Raw genomic sequence first — 20937 nt, forward strand, 5'->3', positions numbered from 1 at the left:
TTCTAGGCCTTCCTGAGTTACCTCTGTGGATACGCAGGGAGGCCGCTGCAGAGTATGAAATGCGGCTCTACAAGGCGCGACAACCACCTGCGGGAACGGGATATTCCAATCCTGGGGGCAAAGGTGGTCGCACCTGATGTAAGACTGAGGTTCGAAAGGAGGTTTAAGGTAGAAATCCCAGCCAGGAAAAGTTGGGTTAGTAGGTCAGTTACTTCTCGATAAGGGATGCAAAGCTGGTACACCGACGGTTCAAAATCTCCCAATACGGGATGGTCCGGGGCCGAAGTGTACCGACAAGACACCAACAAGGGGGCATATTTTACGCTGGGGGATCATCTTTCAGGCGGATTTATTTGCAATTCTCGAGATCGCCACAAGCAAGGAAGTTACAGAAGGACGAGAGGGAGTGATTGAGATCTACTCCGACAGTCAGGCTGTCCTAAATGCTGGAATGCCCTAAACAAAGTGGCAGAGCAGAAGCAGGTAAACCTAGTGTGGTTCGGCACATATAAGGTTTGCGGGAAACGAGCAGGCCGATGCACTGGCCCGGCTCGGGTCTTCTGAGAGTCCAATAACTGCCGAACCTCACATAGAATTAAGCAACAGACAAGTAGCAAGCGCACTAAGTGACTGGGCGCTTGAAGGTACCACAGAGACGTGGAGAAAGGCGGAAGGGTGCAGACAAGCCAAGGAATTGATTGGAAGCCCAAGCGACGCCAAGTCCAAATGGTTGATGTCAAAGAGTCGCTGGGCCTTAAAAACACTGGTTGCGGTTCTGACAGGCCACTGTGGCCTAAACAGATATTTGCATCTACTAGGAATTGGGGATAGCCCCGTTTGTTCACAATGTGGAACGGCGGAGGAGACATCATATCACTTCGCTTCGCTTCGCTGGTCGTCTATCAGGAGGCGCTTTCTTGGGGCCTCCACACTTTCCTGCAGGGAACTTCTTTTGCAGGGTCTTCCTTGGAGTGGAGACGGGACGTCTGGGTGGCGTAGGTCAGGGGTGGTAAGGTGGGTAAGGGGTCATGAAGGTGGGTAACGGCGAAAAGCATTATTACTACTACTACTACTACTAGATTAATTCGATTTAAAATAGCGGACCTAATAGATAAAAAATGTTAATAATAATAAAACAAAAAAATTATTTCAAAAAGAAATTATATTGTTTCATTCTATTCAAAATGACAGTCTTCTGATTACATAACGTATGTTCCAACACCTTCAGTAGAAATAGTGCTAAACCAAGCAGAAATTTTGACCTACAAAATCAAAATTGACTATCTATAACTATTTTCACCTTAAAAAATTACCGGTTGTGTGCACAATCCATTCCAAAACTGATGTTACCCTCGAATTTACAGCAGGCAACGGTACTCCGCATGCTGGACCTATCGATATTACCCCAATAAGGTAAAGTTTTTTGTCCTGGTTCTGCCAGAAAACCGGTCCCCCTAAAATATTGTCACAAGTAGATTTTCGTTAATTACTTAGTCAGCAAAAAATCAACCATTGACCGAAACAAGTCGAACAAGCAATCAATCGAACCTTTTAGAACGGAAGCTAGCTAAGGTGTTGCAATCGCCAGTCAGCAATAAGTCATCAATTGTTCGGACAATGATGAAGTGCATAGACAAGACGCTCAGCCGGGTTTTATTTTAAAACAAATTTTAATATTATTATAAATAACCCAATAACGACGAAACCTTTACTACTTATTTAATGTTATGCTAAAAGTACAATTATTACAGTTGGAAACCTTTACACCGGGAAAGCTTTTCTCAATCGATCCGCTTTCCTAAATGACTGCAACCTCTTTTGTGGCGACAGAAGCATCCGTGGAAGTGGAACTTACAATTCTTCTGGCTATCTTAATTTTATTCTGCACCGACTCTTCAATGTAACATTCAGCTACACTCGACGAGCGCTAACCTCCATGACGCTTTACAGCCAAAAGGTCTGCTTCTGAATTTGCTTGTTGAAGTTGCGGAAGAACGCCGAAAGCAATGTTCGGTATATGGGTATAGCCCTCCGAATTTGGCAACTTCAAATACTTTGCTACTACACTGGGTAGCTTACCCATAGTATTTTTCCCAACGGGTTGCATAGAGCATTTTCCTTTCTTATATGAAAAGAAAAAGCGCAGGTTGTTGGCAGATTTTGGTCTCAGTGCTATATATTTCTTAGTCACTGTCAAGAAATTCAAATTGTCTCCGTTATTGCAGTCTACAATAGGGAATATTCTTGGAATCTTCGTTTTTGTTTGACGCAGTTGTACCAAAATAGATGAGTCCATAATGGTAACATCACCAAACAGTAAATTCGTCAACTCCTCTCTTCTGGAAACTCCTGCAATCCCGAAGCTTATAACAACCTTATGGAGCAAATAGCTTTCATCTGAAGCAGTTGCAAAAAATCTCTGGATTTCCTCTCTCGTAAAGATACTAGACTTCTTCGGGAACTTACTGATGTCGATGTTTCTATAAACAATTATTGTCGACTTCAACATTGAGTAGACTGACCATAACGTTGAAGGCTTCAAAATCTTGTCTTTCATTGAAATGAACCAACACAGCACTTTCATTTATGCACGTCACTTGCCTTAGATCACACCATTTAACAAAATCTTGGTATGACTCTTCATACAATATTCTTGATGACTTTTTTGGCAACAACTGAAGGCATATTTTACTGGCTGTTTTCTCGAGTTCAGAAAATTTGCCATCATTTTCGTCGGAATAGGTTCTTCTTATATGAGATACTTGAAGGCTGGTAATTGATAATTTTTGATAAGCAAATGCTTCTTTTGCGTTTTACGCCCTTGGTATAAAAATAACTGTTGAATTTTGACAAATGAATATTGTAAGCATCACGAACAGTAACAGTTTTACTGATCTCAGACTAAATTTTTGTCAGCGATCACTAAAGCTTACTTACTGTTCTTGATACTTAATATACTATAACGTTAGTTACCAGAATCGAACTGACAACTGTCCATCTCGGGATGAAATGTGCATATTTGGGAAGAAATAACACTATAAGTTTCCTGGCATTCGGAGTTGGTGATGACTCTTACATTAGCTTCTTGTAAAGTGTTAGAATTGGATCCTTGGAATTCCATTTGACCCCAACCTGAAAATCGATAAGTTGTTGTTTTTCAATGTTTATGAATGAGTGATCTCTTACCTAAAATTGAAACTGTTTCTCCATCGAATGTTTGGCGCGGGCCACTGTACTTAAAAGGTAAGCAGATAGGGCCGACATTTTCACTGAAAATTATGTTAGACACTCTGACTAACCCCACGTCACTATAGTAGCCGATCCTACTGTAATTGGGATGTATAATAATTTGCAGAGCTTGGTAGATCGCTGACGATGACGTATCAGTACCTAAAAACGTTTTTATTTAAACTAAATGTTTGCTATAGGGAATAATTCAACCTGCTTCTCGTAGTTACAAATTCAACAATCAGTGTAAACTTTAACATATACCAAAATCCAAATCTTCCAAAATAGTGATTTTGTCTATATTTATTATGAGATATTGTTGGAAAGACTTAATTTTTACAAACATGAAATGGACAGCATTAAAACAATTTCAAATCAAAACATTCTACAATCATACTATGGCAAACGCACAGTGTTTTCTGTGTAGGTAAACGTATACAACATACCTACACTAATGTCATGGTCACCAACCAAAACAGAAATTGAACGAGCAGTCATGTCAGCAACACAATGAGCTGCTGTTAAAACGTATGTTTCTGATATAATGGTGGCCCCACAGTATACAGACGGTTGGTTGTTGACGATCAGGGCTGTCATAGCTGGATACTCGTTTACCTTCGTTTCATGACCGCCGTAAATCCTTTTCTAAAAAAAATAATTACATTATTAAAATGTTTTTCCTACCATCGTGCGGAAAAGTGTACATAAATAGCTAGAGTTTTAGGCCAGAAGCGTATAGGATAGGTAAAATAGGTGTAACTAGTGGCGGCAGTAGGTTTTTGGTTTCTAAAAACAATGTTTAGAAACAAAAAAAATTGTCAAAGGCGAAAGTTTTGGAGAAAGCCATTTTTATCAAGAAAAACATTATCTGAGAAGCTGAACTTAAACGAATAAACGGTGACTGCTCCTGACGTGTTCTTGCCAGGATCCTGGAGTACGTATACAGTGCGTTTTTTTTAACGCGCAACATAGGATTTCACGTGTTAAATTTTTAAGCCCGTGTTAGACCATGTTGTTTTGGAACTACAAGTATAAAACTTGACGGGTAGCTGTTTCGTACCCTGAAGCTTAAGTAAGTTTACCAATTCGGCCTAAAAAGTGATTAAAAACTTACAAAAAATCATCTTTTTTCGAAAAGATTTTATCTTTCCATACTCCCTGTATGTATGATAGGTGGTTGTTGTTTTTGATACTGGCACGGCAGGTAGCAGGTAAAATTTGGCGTAGAAAGTAAAACAAGTTGATCATTAACTTTGTATCAAGAAAGTTAAGAACAAAAGAAGTATTTTTATAAGTGAATTGTTCAAAGTGACCTCCGTTTGAAGCCAAACAGTATTCCAAACAATCATAAAATGCCCTTTTGACGTTCAAAAGATGTCAGGTATTGATGCAGTCAAAATATGTCACTCTACCTGCTACCCGACCTGCCAGTATCAAAAACAACAATGCATACAGGTAGTATGAAACGATAAAGTCTTTTCGAAAAAAATGATTTTTTGCCAGTTTTTAATTACTTTTTAGACCAAATTGGTTAACTTACTTAAGCTTCAGGGTACTAAAGACACACCCGTCAATTTTTAGACCTGTAGTTCCAAAATAACATGGTCTAACAGGGGCTTAAAAATTTAACACGTAAAATCCTATGTTGCGCGTTAAAAAAAACGCACTGTATACTACAGTTGCTTCGTTGTTAGAGGAGGAGGCGATCTATGAAGTGATCGGTACCTTAATTGATGAACCCATAAGCGGATCCATCAACGAACGAGGGGGGTGATTAAACCAGAGACAGACAAAACAGAGCGACGTGACAGGGTAATCTACTGGGTGCGTATTCATGAAACGAGGGAAGGGAATTATCAAGAGAAATACCTGTAGAATTTGACAGGAATCCGCCATTGCCAGCTGCTTCTGTCACATTCTATCAACAACACTTCTCTTGAGAATTCCGTTCCCTGCTATCAAGAATTTGGCCCCTGAAGTGCCTGATGTGTTTGGGAAAGTCATTATTTTTTTTAGTACTAATTTTTGCAGATTGTTTAGTTTATTTAAAGTTTTTGAAACAGTTCAGCTTTTGTGGATTGTATCTAGTTTTCTGTTTATTTGGTTATAGGATTAGAAAATTTCCGTTAAAAATTTTCTTGGCATCCCTTGGTTTCTTGTCTTTTTATTTTTACTTAATTTAATAAAAAAATGTCTAACCAATAAAGTGATTTAACTGAATTGGAAAAAGATGATAATGTTCTAAGGGCAACCTTTGGGACCACTCCTTTGGGTACAGGTACATTTTCTACCCAAGAAAGAATAATGAGACTCACGATAACAATCTTCTCCACAATATATCATGAACTACTACTTCACTCTGAAGGAATATGTTGTTTCAGAGGATACATTTTGTTCACGATTCTATCAATTATTCCTCCAATATTAACAGTAATACAAATTTCAATAAATTACATGGGTATATCAAACTTACATCGTTTTTCCACCCACAAGTACAATGAGATTCATTTAGAGGTTTCTGAAATGCGTTTGAGGTTTCATCCTTTTGGGGATTATCAATTGCTACTACAGTGCACAGAAATCGACCTCCTATAGACCAGGCAGTGGAACGTAAAACTGAAAAATGCCACAATATAATTCCCACCCTCAAAATATTATAGGTAATACAGTACCAAGATTTAGGGTATTCTGCGTCGATATAAAGGAAAATTTGCCATTTCCGCAATACTTGTGATGATCATTTTCACTCGATGATATTTCTATTCGATCTTGGAAACAGTTCAGTGACTGAAAAAAAAACGTATGTATTGAACAAAATACAAAATTGTTTGTGCAAATCTGCCTGATCTTTGATTTGTTATTTAAACATCTGCCAACCTGTTGTTAACGTAAATTATGAAATTGACATTTAGGTAACCAGTGATGTATTTGGTACAATCTTAAAAGAGAAACAAAATGGTTATCCAATGAATATTTTTTTTCTATAGAACATTTTTCTGGAATAAAATTGCTTTGAAGTAAAATTACTGGCCCTAAATCTGATAAAATACCATTTTAGCCCTTAATCCTTTAATTTTGGCTCCATTTATTCCTCTTTTCTTCTCTCCTTTCAATTCTTCTTCTTTTAATCTAACACTTTTTTTTCTTATTTTTTCTCTGTATTCAGTCTAGCAGAAAATTTTAATGTCTTCTTTGGCGCCTTGCCGTGCTTTTTTTCAATTCCTCTTCATTAATGAAATAGAAATACCATTTCCACCGCAAAAATGTATGTTGTTTAATTTTGGTGGCTTTTCTTCTCTCTTTTCAATTCTTTTTAATTTAATCTCTCAGAAATGCCATTTTTGCCTCGAGAATGCTATTGTCTAATTTTGGAAGTCCTGGTTACACTTTTATCTAGTAGTTTTACTAAACTCCACTCTGTGTTTAAAACAGTAAACAATCTTTTTTTATAAAATCGTACAAAAAAGCACACTTTTTTAATTATTTTTAGTGCAAAATGTTCCTCTTCTTTTAGTGCAATAAAGTCTTTTTTGCACTCTGCTATATGTATTTGTTGTTCCTGTATCATCAAACTAGTCGATTTTATAAAAAATGTATATGCAACCCATGCCAAATAGTTATTTATGCAACAAGTGCGAAAAGTACTTTTTTTTCCACGCAAGTGAAAGAATGTGAAGAAAAGTGAATGAAATTCGAGTTTAACAACACGTAAATGCAAAAAAGGGCTTTTTGCATGGGCTTCATAAAATTTTTTTTATAAAATCGACTTTGATAAGAAAAGCAGAGCAAATATAAAATAGTGCAAAAAAGACCTTGTTGCACTTGTGCGAAAAAAGTGTACTTGTTTGCATGATTTTATAAAAAAATGTTTGCACTTACGTGTTGTTAAACTGGATTTTCAGTCTCGTTTAACTTGCGTGCAAAAAATATCTACTTTTTGCACTTGTTGCATAAATAACTATTTGAAAGCAAATTATTTTTGACATTCGAACATAGATTGAAAATTTTTGTACTCGTGTTTATTTCGGAGAATAGCTTGGAAACTGTAGCTGATGCAAAAAAGAAAATTGTAACTGACATAAAAGCTTCTAAATTGAGCATGTAGTTGCAGAAAAATGTCTTGTAATGTCTTTAGTGACACGCTAAAAGAAGTTTAGGATGGGAAAAGAAATGTAAAACGTTCACAATATCTAGTTACTGAAAAACTAGTTTGTGCTAAAATGCTTAATCACAAAGTTTCCAATTTTCCAACAAGTTTCCTGTTTTGGTATGGGTAGACTAAGTTTTCGCAAACATGTTGGTGCGCAAAAGGCACCCCTAATATCATTATGATGAGATTTGTGGCTGGAATTTGGCAGTATGCCAGTTGGTAAAAAAAAACAAAAATACACTGTACTGTAGGTACTACTGTTGTAATGTAATTTTTATAAAACACATAAAACTGTAATATATACAATTATTTTAAAAAATTCTTGGAATTTTGTATTTAAACTTACCTTGGGCATTGAAATTTCTCCACATGACAATAGAATTTTTGAATTTATTGGACTGATTGCTGTCCATTGGCAAGCCGATTTAGCAGTGTAATTTTTTGGGTATTCCTTATTGAAGATGTAGTAAACTTGTCCAAATTCCAGTTCTTGGTAGAAGGTACAGTTGGGATTTATGTTATTCACCACTATAGCAAATGGTAAAACTGTGTTTAAGAAATTGGATACTGGCGAGTCCATATTTCTGAAACAAAAAAAATTGTTAGTTGAAGGTTTGGAGTATTTTTATCCCAGCTGCCTTTTAGTGACACCCTGTAGTGACTGTATTTTAAGTTACTTTATGTTAGCCCCTCGTAACTGTACTACTATTTTTGTACTTTGACCACTTTCCCCTTTAGCTTGATCACCATAGTAACGCCACTTTGTAAATTAACACAGTAAAACGTTTGTTTACAAACAAAACCGTCTTCCAAAAGTCACTACTATGCTATTCTGACATTAATCCATTTTTGGGTTGTTTAGTCAATAAGTGCTCTAAAAGTGCCCGATCAAAGGTAAGCAAATAATTGGGAATTGTCTTTTTCGCATTACGACCCACAATCATCGATTGATTTCGCATCTGTTTTTGTTATGTAGTTTTCACACTTTAAAATCAGCTATTATATTGTGTTTGGTTTTGTTTTAGAGAATCATGATTTTTTTTTGTTTTAGGTGGCACCTAGATAATAATGATAAGCAATGAAATTCCATCGGCAAAACCACGAAAAAAATATGTTGAAGTGCCGGTGCACAGGCCGGAGAAAGGCAGACAAGAACAAAACAAACCGAAGAAAACGTATTCAGCGAATTTCAGTTCCAGAAGGCACCGAAGCAAACATGAAGGCAGTGGCGCAAATATTAGTGAAGTTATTATTGAAATACCTGAACGAGACTCGTCCAGACATCCAGCAAATAGCAAAAGATCACTCAGCAAGGAAATCGAAAGACTCTCCAGAGATAATGAAGAGATTGTCACCAAGTTCAATGAGCTTGAGGATTTATCTGTTAAAAAAATATTGAAACTCAAAGAAAAGATTAGTCATCTACAAAACGTTAACTCTGAAGTCTACACAGAAAATGAAGGAATCCGCTACCGATATTTGGAACTGCAGAAATCTTACGAGGACTTATACAACCAGCTGGAGATCAGTAAAGTATGCAGAAAATGCGAGGAAGTCAAGCACCAAATCGAAAAACTCACTGAAGAAAACCAGACTTTAAGGAAAAACAACACTGAAGTAAATGAGGACTTAGGAATGCTGAAAATAGTAGTTTTCAGGTAAATCTAATTCACCATGTGGTCTGCATTTTTTTTAAATTGAACTTCTTCAGATTAAACGCCCAATTGGAACGATATCAAGAAAAATTGCGTCAACATAACATCACCATTGAAAAGTATTCTCACTTGCACTCTCAACAGTCCACCACCACTCAATACAGGGAGAACGAAGTGATTAATGCTTTGTCAGGAGAACATCAGAACCACAGGCACACTCCTATATCCTGGGGACCGGTAAACAGCCACACTTTAGGACCTGTATTAGGTATGTTGGAATACGATAAATCAAAGTATAGTCAGATGATGTCACAGCCGAAACAACCTGCATTGTTTCTGGTGTATAGAAAAGAAAATTGTCTACAGAGTGAGCCAAATTGGTGATGGATGTATGGGAGTTTATCTTTAGAGACACATGGTCGGTTAAATGGAGAAAGTTTTAGAGAATTTTATGAGAAACTCATGCATGGTTTCCAAATTAGAACATCTTTTCTCGTTTTCTAAAAAAAATTAAAAAATATGCAACACTGCATTTTAAAAATTGCCTTTTAGTTTCTAAACCACGTCAAAGAAATATTTGGTGATGTTTTCAGAAGGGATGTATCATTTGTTTTCGAGTTATGTATAATAACTTCGATAAATCTTATAGACGACATTTTATAGTTTTGCAACATCGGAAAGAGCTTAAAATTTCCTTTTCAACGATGTATTGATTGATGCCATTGACACGTCCCCAACGTGAAAAACGTGTTTTTTTTTTAAAGTAGTAGAGCCACATCATTTGGTAACCCAATAATCTTCTAATGGCTGAATTTTTGCATTCGCTTTAGAAAAACATAAAGTTATAGGGAATGACTACCAGTTTCCTGCACATGGTAATGGTAGGTGTGGATGGTGACAGATGTACTGCGACCTGATTAGATCTATTATACCCCATCTTTTTCTGCTATCTCAAGGTTTCCTTGTTCATACCATCCCTCAAGATTTAGTTCTATTAGGAATTTCAGGATCTTGATTGGGTCTGCTCGAGGTATTACTTCCACAGCCAGCTGATGTAATCCCAGTGTGTTTAATCTTCTGTGGCGTACAGCATAACACTCCACCAAGATGTAGTGGGGTATTTCTGGTTCTTCTCCGCAGAACCTGCAGGTACTGTCCTCTTCTAGGCCTAGCTTCCTTAGGTGTTAGTCGACAATGACCCGTTAGAAACCCCGTTAATGCCTTGAGACTAATTTTGCTGAGGTTAATCAGTGTCTTCGATCTTGCTTGGTTAAAATTGCCGAGGAGATCTTTGGCCTGCCTCAGTTCTGGAAGTCTTTGCCAGTGCGTTGCTCTCAGTTCTTAAGTCCTCAGACAATTAGATCATGAAACGTCGCACCATAGTTAATTGGGTGTTTCTGTACTGGCTAGCAACTTGCCGGCTGTTTTTTTACAAAAGGAGATAGTCATATCCTAGAATAGGTACTTACAGGATTACTAATTCAAAAATCTATCTTTCAGACGCAATATTAACTTTGTGGTGTATTATGTACATTTTGAGGTAAAGATTCCAGGAAATTGGGATTTCTGTTTATGGATAAGTCTCTAGTCATTAAAATCAGACAAACCGGACCAAAAATCACTCACTGATTTGTAAATACCAACGAAACTATAATTCTTTTGTGAGAATACATATTAAATATATCAGCTGTATAAACCTGGCAATAGGGCTGCTCAATGTTACAAATGCAACAACTATCAAATCATCTTGATTTTTGCTATGCACATGTTATAATAGTATTGTTTTTTTAACAGATGCGTATCAGGACACGATTAACGAAAAAGATAATATAATCCAGGGGTATGAGTTGAGTTTTGCAAATTTTACTGGAAAAATGAAAGAAATTGTGGAAGAGAATGAAAATTTGTACAAAAAACTTACTGAAGATGAAACGTGCAGTGCCAAGTTGGCTGGCCAGTTGGAGTCAATTAGGAGGGAATTGAAATCCACCAAGGAACAGAATGACGCTTTAATTAAAAAATGTGCGATAAAGCAAGATAAAATAGAAGAAATTTTAAGGGCTTATGAATCTAAAGGTAAGTGATCACTTAAATGACGTTACATAGTTCAAATGCGTTAAAATATGTGTTTAAATGAGTTAGTGACAACACTGCTAATCTGCTTGAATTTCTTCTAGTGCATATTTAAGTTAATTATAATTTTGAGATTTTTATTTTTAAACGCTTCTGGTTTTTATGTTTTGCTTTTTCTATTCTGCTCTTAGTTTTTGAGTTGGTTTATTCTTGATTTGCAGTGGAACAAATGAAGAGAGACTACCAAGTGGTCCACGACGAATACATTAAATTAAGGGCAGAAAACGTATCTCTTAAAGAAAAAATAAAAGGAATGTTAGATAATCAAGACGATTTTAAAAACGAGCGCCAGAACTACATTCCCATATCCGTGCATACTGCAAGCGTAAATGAGTGCAAAAGGTGACTTTTTCCTACAAAAATGTGAAACAAAATTTGGAAATATTCATATTTCAGGTGGTATGAAGAGTTGAAAACGCAGTATGAAGGTGAAAAGTCCAAATTAGAAGGAATCATAGCTTCCCAAACTAAATCAATCAATGAATTGAACGATAAAGTTCAAAGTGCTAGGAAATGTAAAGAAGTTTTGGAAGAAAAAATTGTAAAACTAGAAAAAGAAGTGAAGTGAGTAGTTTTGGTTGTCCAAATATATTTGAGCATAATATGGCAATATTGTTTTATTACAGAAAATCTGAAGCAAAACAGTTGGACTTAGAACACACGTTAAACGAGGTTCAGCTGTCAAGAAGCGCCTGTCGTAAACAATTGCATAAAGCAATGAACTTTGCCAAAGACATGGTTGCTGAGCAGGAAACTTTGCTGCAAGCTCTAAATCAGCGACAGATAGAAAATAGAGTAGTAAAAAAAATCGGCTCTGAAATGGCCGTTCGAATGGATTCTTTGAAAACTCAACTCAAGGTACTTTAAATAAACTACTATTCTTTGATTTCAGTTAGTGCATACAGAATGTCCCTAAAATCTAACCCAACTTATCTTAGTCCATAAGTGGATGGATGTCGGAGATACAGAGTGTCAAAAGTACAATTTATTTGTAGTTTTTAAATAACTTTGGTAATAATTAGCTAGGACCTTAGAAAAGTACAAAGTATAGCGGCAATGGAGGTCATGCTTGATCTCACACCCTTGAACCTCATGGTGCAGGAGTTAAGCAACAAGAGAGAGTGGACCCATGAATTTGTTACTTACCGTCTGAGAGAACACACCATTAAATGGTATGCGGACGGGTCCAAGACACCCAAGGAAACAGGAGCAGGAATGTTTGGGCCAACAACCCTTAATTAACCCCAAACAAATTAATCAGAGCCAATGCAAAAATACCCCAAATTCACTCAATAGAAAGGTGCGCTCAGTTCAGCATTGACAACGGTTATCGCAAGCAGGATATTGCAATTTTGACCGATAGTCAAGCAGCCATAACAGCGCTGAGCTTAACCATAGCCAGCTCTAAAATAGTCTGGGAATATCTAGGCAAACTCAATGAAGTAGGCGGAAATAATAAAGTCACCTTGCTCTGGGTTCCAGCACACAGATGAATTGTGAAAGAAAACATTCTGGTTAAAAAAGGTGCCCAGACACTTTTTACAGGACCAGAACCCATCTGTGGCTTGGGGAATGTCACCTGTATGCAAGAGCTCAAATTGAAGGAAGAACACGAAAGAGAGAACAATTCACTGAACTGGCTCAGTTTATAAAACTTCTTGGAGGTAACAAAAAGGAATAAAGAATTTGTAAAATTCAACAAAGGAAAAGGTTTCCTCTCAGGACACTGTCGCTTGAGAGGCAACCTGAAGCGGATAGGCCTAGGAGAACACGGAAACTGCATATTCCGTGGGGATGAGAAAGAAACTCCTAAACACCTGCTTTGTGGGGAGATTTCTTCTCTAAAACTGACTCAGCTGCTGGCCTTTATTAAGGCCTTGAAGTTGGAGGAGGAACTGTGATGGGACTATAGCCTCAGCCCAGATCCTCTAGTAACGGAGGGTACAATAGGCCTCAAGATCAGTGAACTGTCACCCCGACAGCTACAAAAATTTACAAAACTCTTATAATTAGCTAGAATTCAGAATTTAGCTAGGAGAGTTTTTGTAGGGTGAATAGCAAAAATCCAATTTTAATTGTAAGATGTAAAAAGCGCCAGCTTTGGTAACTTACAACATATTCAAAACTCCGTAACTTTTTGAGATATTGTATTTAATTCTAAATTAATAGCTATTTATGTATTAAGCGCGCAAAGTATGACTTTTTTGCGCTGATAATGAAGTTTCATTCGAGAGCAAGTGACAATAGGTCTGTTCGCACAAAGAATATCGAACTAATAATCAGAGGAATATGTCCACCTATTGGCCATTAGCCAGAAAATGTCAATGTCCTTTTGTGATCGTAATACATACAATTTTCTTTTCCACAAACAATGTTAAATAATTTAATACAACTAACTTACTGCGTACTCAAAAGTAGTATCACAACTATACACAATTGAATACTTGTAACACTGACATTTTCAATAATTAATAACATTGTGGTCGTTTGCTTAGACAGCAAGCAACAAAAATTTTATCGCTAGCTACCCTTGGCAACGAGCGATAAAGTAAATTCCTCACAAAAGTAACTAAAAGATAACTTTTCGTTGAAATTTAAAAGCAAAAATGCATTATTATTGAATGTTTCTAGAAACTTTTAATTTAATTAAAAGAAAAAAATGTATTTAACACAAATGGGGGTTATTTTGAAAATTTGATACTATTTTTTTTGTTAATATCTCATAATATCTATTGTTTTATATAGAGAATAAAGTTACTATAGTTAAGTTTTTAAAAGTTACTTTAGTCTTTAGTGGTAAAGTAAGGTAAGGTAAAGTAAGGTAAGGTACCACAGATGGCGCTCTCTAAATCTTAAAATAATAGTTTGAATTTGAACCCTTACGCTAATTATAAAAAAACATTTAGGAAAAAGTGGAACAAAATTAGAAGTAGAAGTCCATTGTCTCGCAGTGGAGGTGTAAGAATAAAGAGTGCGGAATGACACGCATTGACTATAGTCTATCCGGCGAACCTACGGAGTAATAAAAGCGAAAATTAGGAGGGGTTGACCCGCCCCGTCCATTAGTATGTCTATATCCGGTCTGTTTTACAATATAATATCTTCTTCCCCCTCTAATATAAGGACTTCTCGGGTCTCATGACTCGATTCACATTTACGTACCTGTTTTAAAGTGTAATGCGGGTCGACCAAAGTTGCCGCCCATCGAATTTTATTACTCCGTAGGTTCGCCGGATAGACTATAGTTTCGGTCATAACCATGCCCATTACCAGGAGCTTAAGTGTTTGACCCTTTAAATAATGTTTTATAAGAATTACTACACAGCAGGTCTTGCTGTCTATCCCTGTATAGAAATGCAGCAACAAATTTTGTAAAGTAAAACAAGCTCCTGATGATGGGCATGTCAATGCCCGAATTTTTGATTAGAAAGCTTAATAAAATTAAACTGTAAAACTAAATTGTACTTTCACGACTATCTCCGACTTCATCCACTTTTGGCCTAAGGTAAGTTGAGTTAGATCGTCATATTTAAGCCACAAAAACTCGTAATAGCATTTTTTCCGCCCATTTTAAGGACACCCTGTATAATTCCTGGGGTGTGAAAACTTTTGTTATAACTTTCTCAAACAGTCAGATTTTATATTACCAACTAATCTCACAAACCATTTTTCTTATTGAACTTTTGCTTTTAGGATGTTCAAAAATCCGCTTGGGAGGAATTTTCAACGGTCGAACATAAAATCCAAGAACAGGCCGAAGAAATTGAAACATTAAAGGAGAAACACCAAAAAGAAGTTGAGGCCCTGAAACAAGTTATTGCTGATCAGGAGGCAAAACTGTCGAGACACGATTGTGATAACACAAAACATGGCAGTCATTATCAGTTATTTAAGGACAAATATAAGTGACAATAAATTTTTTATGATAAATGTTTCTTATTTACGGTAATGTTTTCTGGGGCACGGCCGCAAATATGAATATGGCAAATACCAGGTGACATCTGATTTTATAGTATATTACGTAACTAGTGCATAATAAGAAGCATTTTACGCACGACATGGAATTAGAACGCACGTAGCCGCATAGCGGCGAGTGTGTAATTCCATGAGTGCGTAAAATGCCTTAGAGCACGTGTGACGTACTATATTTTACCTATGACCAAATGGAAAGTCCTGTTTTCGCAATTCATATAATTCAGAGTCATTTTTCATAAAAAAAGTGTATTTTCAACGTATTAACATCATATTTTTGTACTAATCATAGGTATTATGCTACTATGCTACTAAAAAAATCACATGTCATGTTACCTATCTAATTATTAGTATTGTTCTTAAAATAATTATTTATGGTGACATTACAGTTATTAAGAAGAAAAGCGTATCTTGCTTTTCTTCTTCTTTTTCTTTCAGTGCCATCTCCTCTCAGAAGGTTGGCAATCATCATGGCTATCCTCACTTTCGATGCTGCAGCTCTAAACAACTCAGTGGAACTACAATTATACCATCCTCTCAGGTTATTCAACCAAAAGATACGTCTTCTCCCTCTGCTTCTTTTCCCCTGTATCTTTCCCTGCATAATGTTCTGCAGCAATACATATTTATCTCCCCTCATCACATGGCCCAGATATTGCAGCTTCCTTATTTTAATTGTGTTTAATATTTCCTTTTCTTTTCTCATTCTTCCCAGTACCTCCTCGTTTGTTACCATGTCCACCCAACTTATTCTCAAGATCCTTCTATATGACCACATCTCGAATTGCTTTTCTTATATTACTTTAATAAATTATACACCCCAGTTGAATTATGTATTATTAGTATTAAAAATAGTACTTTCAGTAATATTACTTGATGTGTTTGCTATTGCAGATAATATTCTAGACAACGTGGTAGTTACTTAAAACTGTATGAACAATGCATTACTTGATGTTCTCCATCTAATATACTCTGATAAAGCAAGAAACGAAAACAAAATCAAGTTTTCCCAGCATTAGAGCAGTTAGTTTGTGGCCGTTAAAACTGTGCGTTTTTTTTACAACTGTGCGTAAAGAGGTTCATTACGTAACGGAAAACTATGCGTAATTAGCTATTTACACTGAGGTGGTAGGTAAAATGTTTTATTTGCACAACATGAAGGTAAGTTTCTGGTGTTTGATAAATCGTTAATGTTTAACGACAATTTATGTGGTCATTTATTACAAAGTCAACTAGCGTGTAATAGAGTGAAAATAACATAAAATGCGCCTTTATTCGACAGAATCAATTACAATAGTAACGTAACCGTTTAAATATAAAGACAATTTTAATATTTATATAGGCAGACACTTGTACTTTGTTGGATAGTGAAAACAGAAAACAATATGGTAATGATATGTATCGCAAAAATAACATGACTGTAGGTCATGGCTAAAATTAACTTTACTAACTTGACTTACAATAGAAATTTGAAGTGGTTGTCTCCACGTAAAAATAGTATTGAAAGGTTTAGTTGCGTATTCAGAATACCGAATAAGGAAGATTTTGTCTTATCAAATTTAATAATATTTTAAATATAAATCTTGTGTATGTTTTTATTACACTATTGGAAGATGAAGCAGAATTTAGGAGATACAAGAATGGGTTAGGACACACTATAGTGTTATCTACAGTAAAGAGAAAGAGAGCAGAAAAGAGTATGTCCTTAACCCATACTTGTAAATTATTGAGCGTTTCTTTCAGAATAGTTATTTTTTTTTTGTAAATATAAAAATAATAATTAATTAGAATATACTTTTTTGCGTCAATTAAAATTACTGTAATATTGGTTTATTGATATGACAACTATTCTAGTCTAGTATTAGTCGTATTTATTTGATATAGGATTCATTTTAACTTTATCATAAGAATATCATGTATTATTAATAATACAATTTGGAAATTGCAATTATCTTGGTAAATTGGAAAAAGGAAAATCTTGGTAAATGGGTAATTGGAAAAGGAAATTACTAATAAATTTATTATAATTACCTAAAGACTGATGAAGACGAATATGTCAAAAAATCTTTAATTTTCTGAATACATAACAATAAAAGCTTTTGAATAAAATAAGTCAAGCATTTTTGTCTAACTTCCTAAAATAAAAAAAAGTTGTTAGCAGAGCGTGGTTTCGATCCACGGACCTCTGGGTTATGGGCCCAGCACGCTTCCACTGCGCCACTCTGCTGATGATAAACATTCTGTCTAGGACGTACACTTTCGTTAGTCTGATGCAAGAATTAGAATTTTTCTCGCAACGTTATTCAATTTGTTTTACACTAAAAATAATGATGTACAAAGTGTTCAAATAAAAGTTGCTATCAACTTTTTTGACTAATCAATTAATTGTAGAGCTTCGAGAAAAAAAGTGTGTTATAAAAAAAGAGCATAAAAATCGCTAGTTCAGTTCCGGTAAATGTCCACAAGAGGGCGTACTAACAACTTTAATTCAGAAAAGTGCATATCTTCAAAATTACAAATGCACTGCAACACTTTAAAAATTAATAATTTATTTTATTTTAGTTTATTTTTAGTTTTAATTAAGACATCTAATTATTGTTCTATCTATCTTTAATTCGAATTATTACTTTATTGCTTCTATGTTATTATATCGTCGCGGTCGGACTAGAATCACTGATGCGAGATTCTCTACACTATGGGGCATTTCGGCAACGTTGCAATATCAGTTGACAGTCGAGTTCGGCAACACGCGAAAACAGACTGCGTCGATGCAGCGGCGCTTCGTCTATCGATAAACATTCGCTCTTTTTCCGGCTTTTAAACTATACCAAAGTGCCTGTGTTAAATAATCCTCGTCAATTCAACGAGTTTTCCACACGACTTAAACGTAATTTCATGCAACCATTTCCCAACCCGGCTATATAAGCATCGGCGTGACGTTATCGATTTTTTGTTCTTAACCTACAATAGTCGGTGATTCAGCCCTTAAGGCGACTTGGCAACCCCCCAAACACCATCGGTGGTTGTTTTTTGTTTTGGATGTGTGTAGTGACGTAGTGTGTGTGTGTGTGTGTGTCAGCAGCTGAGGTAGGCTTTTTAAATGTGGCCTACTCTGTTGTCTTGAAAATTATGTACGTAGCATCGCTTATCTTTCTAGTCTGATTAGGAGCAAAAATATCAACAGCATTTCGGATCTTTTCTTATCAGTACGGTTCAGACAAATCTGCTGAAACTGGCAAAAAAATCGGACTTATTTATGTAAAAGAATTTTTGGAGATGTTTTGAGTGGCCTGGAGTACCTTATTTGAACTGTTTCAGTGTGTTGGAGTTTATTATCATCAGATTAAGGTGAGTTTCTACTGTTTCTAGAATTTTTTTTCTACCTGATATCTCCCTGAATATTTGTATAGTTGGAAAATGTTTAGTTTACCGCTTTTTGTAGACAAACTTGGGCAAATTTATTTATTACCATACTCCAAGCACTTCAAATATCTTAATATCGATGTGGTGCTCGCCCTATATTGGTGGGGGGGTAATATGATGTTGGATTTTATGACGTTTTCCATTGGCATGTTTCCTGCCTGCAAATCAGTGTCTGGCTGGGTGCTTATTCTATAGGAGCCTAGTGAGATGAGATGAGATTTCTCCCAGGGGTAGACGGCCGATCATTTTTTGTACACCAAAATGCCTTTTTGCATATAAAATACCTACCTTGAAATGCCTTTAAAATACCTCACAATGCTTCTATTTTTATAAATACTAAAATTTTTTTGACGTTTCAAATAAAGACACTTATCATTTAAAAGAACCAATTGAAAGATTGGTAATTTAAATTTAGACAAATTGTAAGAACTAGGTCACGTGACTTGATAATTCAATTTTTGAGCTTGCAACATTGTAAAGGCCAGTTGACATTGTCAAAAACACGTAAACTTAACCAAACGTTTAAACTTTAAAAATGGTAAATTAAATTTAGACAGTTGTAAAAACTTAAATTGCAAAGTATACGTCACGTGACGTTGAAAATGCAATTCTGCATGTTCTTGAAACACTGTAAAGGCCAGTTGACATCTGTCAAAATTAGTCACGTGACCTTTAAAATGTGGTTTAAAATTAAAATATTTGGTAAAATAAATTTAGACTATTTTAGACAGTTGTAAAAGCTGAAATTGGAAGAGACACATCACGTGACTTTGATTATGCCATTTTAGAGCTTGCAACACTGTCAAAGCCAACTGACATCGGTCAAAACAGTCACGTGATTTTGAAATGTAATTCAACTGTTGATCATTTGGTAAATTAAATTTAGACAGTTGTAAAAGCTCAAATTGTAAAATACACGTTACGTGATGTTAATAATACAATTTTGAGCTTGCTACACTGTAAAAGCCAGTTGACACCTGTCAAAAACAGTCACGTGACCTTGAAAATGTAGGTTAAATGTTGAAAAATTGGTAAATTATTATAATAATTTGTAATGACTATTGTTTCAACTCAATATCATGTAATAAAGATTTTACCATAATAATTACATACATGTGCTTATGCTGTTCTGTTCAATTTAAATTTCATTCAATTTTGTTATGTTAATACACTACAGAGTACACTACATTTTGAAATATCCAGACAATGTCTCAAAATACTCTCAAATGCCTTATAAATATCTCAAAATGCTTCGTAATGCCTTGTAATACCTCACAATGCTTCATAATAATGGGAAAGTGCCTCATAATACCTCGAATTAGTACACCAAATTGCATCGGCGATCTACTCCTCGGATTTCTCTCCTATGGACTGAACCAGAAAAATCCTCATCTCATCTGACTAGGGAGTAGGCTCCTATACAGTGTGGTCAAAATTGGTAATGCATGTATCCGTTATCGTAAGAGATATGGTACAGGATCGGTTAAATGGGAAAAGTTTTAGAGAATTCAATGCCAAATTTATACCCGGATTTGAAATTAGATTATCATTTGCCGTTTTCCGGGAAATTGGGAAAACGTAAAACACTGCATTTTTAACTTTGCCTTATAGGTCCTCAACGAAGATAAAAATGTTTTTGAAAATGGCGCCCATAAGATTTTCCAAAGTAGTCATGCATAACTTCGAAAAGTGCCGATAAAAAATTTCTAATAACACAATCGAATTTTACGTCAAAAAGTGCCCTAATAAGGTAACATTTTCAAAAACATTTTTATCTTAAAAAGGACCTATAAGCGAGCCTATAAGGCAAAGTTAAAAATGCAGTGTTTCACGTTTTCCCAATTTCCCGGAAAACGGCAAATGATAATCTAATTTCAAAACCGGGTATGAATTTGGCATTGAATTCCCTAAAACTTTTCCCATTAGACCGAGCCTGTATCTCTTACGATAACGGATATCCCCATACATGCATCACCAATTTGGACCACACTGTAGAATAAACACGCTGGACCAATTTTTTGCGATACTGTTTCAATGACATTTTATAGAGCAAAACCTGCCAATCGAAAACGGGGGAAACGCTATTAGGACAATATTAATAATCATTCTTTGAAATGTAGCCATAATACTTATTATTTTTACTCCTTGAGGCTACCTTAAGTTTCCAGGAATGATTATTAATATGACCCTTAGTTTTAGGAGATTTTCAGGGGGATTGTTAATCAAATAAGGTAATGTGCTTGGTAATGTAATTTCTTGGAGGATTTCTTACAATACGTAATTATAAATATGAATGTTTCAGGTTCTGCTAATCAATAGGAAAGTAGAACCTATTTTTGTCCTAAGTTGTCAAAGTTGTAGCTGGAATTATAGTAC

The 20937-nt window shown here is 35.6% G+C and overlaps 3 protein-coding genes and 1 non-coding gene across 13 annotated transcripts in view; 2 read left to right on the plus strand and 2 right to left on the minus strand.

Moving 5' to 3' along the window:
- Positions 1-1152: 1152 nt before the first annotated feature.
- The window catches only part of LOC145725060 (venom serine protease-like), a 58791-nt gene continuing 39006 nt past the window's right edge, over positions 1153-20937 (minus strand). For 2 of the 3 annotated variants that reach the window (XM_081973643.1, XM_081973644.1), the window contains exons 2-9: positions 7725-7962; positions 5901-6015; positions 5702-5844; positions 3675-3873; positions 3187-3390; positions 2974-3132; positions 1314-1454; positions 1153-1262 (exon numbers count right to left, since the gene is read on the minus strand). In XM_081973643.1, coding sequence (XP_081829769.1) covers positions 1240-1262; positions 1314-1454; positions 2974-3132; positions 3187-3390; positions 3675-3873; positions 5702-5844; positions 5901-6015; positions 7725-7958 — 1218 coding nt within the window. In that variant the 5' untranslated portion in view covers positions 7959-7962 and the 3' untranslated portion in view covers positions 1153-1239. Of the gene's footprint in view, positions 1263-1313; positions 1455-2973; positions 3133-3186; positions 3391-3674; positions 3874-5701; positions 5845-5900; positions 6016-7724; positions 7963-13567; positions 13702-20937 lie in introns of those variants that run through there. The other variant, XM_081973642.1, reaches the window with a different exon arrangement.
- Cep89 (Centrosomal protein 89kDa) lies at positions 8118-15096 on the plus strand. Its single transcript, XM_081973625.1, has 8 exons — positions 8118-8272; positions 8430-9036; positions 9090-9301; positions 10828-11109; positions 11328-11508; positions 11563-11730; positions 11793-12024; positions 14860-15096. Exons 2-8 carry the CDS (start codon positions 8447-8449, stop codon positions 15073-15075), a joined length of 1881 nt encoding a protein of 626 aa, XP_081829751.1. The 5' UTR covers positions 8118-8272; positions 8430-8446; the 3' UTR covers positions 15076-15096.
- On the minus strand, positions 17294-17365 carry TRNAM-CAU (transfer RNA methionine (anticodon CAU)). Its single transcript has one exon. It is a non-coding gene; the product is annotated as a tRNA-Met (tRNA).
- Positions 17884-20937, plus strand: part of shot (dystonin-like protein short stop) — a 203854-nt gene continuing 200800 nt past the window's right edge. For 3 of the 8 annotated variants that reach the window (XM_081973608.1, XM_081973610.1, XM_081973611.1), the window contains exon 1: positions 17892-18486. The gene's annotated coding sequence lies outside the window, so the exon portion shown is untranslated. Of the gene's footprint in view, positions 18487-20937 lie in introns of all 8 variants that reach the window. The other 5 variants (XM_081973605.1, XM_081973606.1, XM_081973607.1 and 2 more) reach the window with 3 other exon arrangements.

The sequence above is a fragment of the Ips typographus genome, linkage group LG2, assembly GCF_016097725.1.
Source record: "Ips typographus isolate SLU linkage group LG2, UJ_Ityp_2.0, whole genome shotgun sequence".
In the NCBI taxonomy this organism is placed as follows: domain Eukaryota; kingdom Metazoa; phylum Arthropoda; class Insecta; order Coleoptera; family Curculionidae; genus Ips; species Ips typographus.

What these genes read in the sequence shown, in the direction of transcription:
- Cep89 (XM_081973625.1), top strand. Translation starts at nt 8,447, where the DNA reads ATGATAAGCAATGAAATTCCATCGGCAAAACCACGAAAAAAATATGTT. An exon ending in AAGGGCTTATGAATCTAAAG is followed by an intron (nt 11,110 to 11,327) that starts GTAAGTGATCAC and finishes CTTGATTTGCAG; the next exon opens with TGGAACAAATGAAGAGAGAC. An exon ending in CTTTGAAAACTCAACTCAAG is followed by an intron (nt 12,025 to 14,859) that starts GTACTTTAAATA and finishes TTTTGCTTTTAG; the next exon opens with GATGTTCAAAAATCCGCTTG.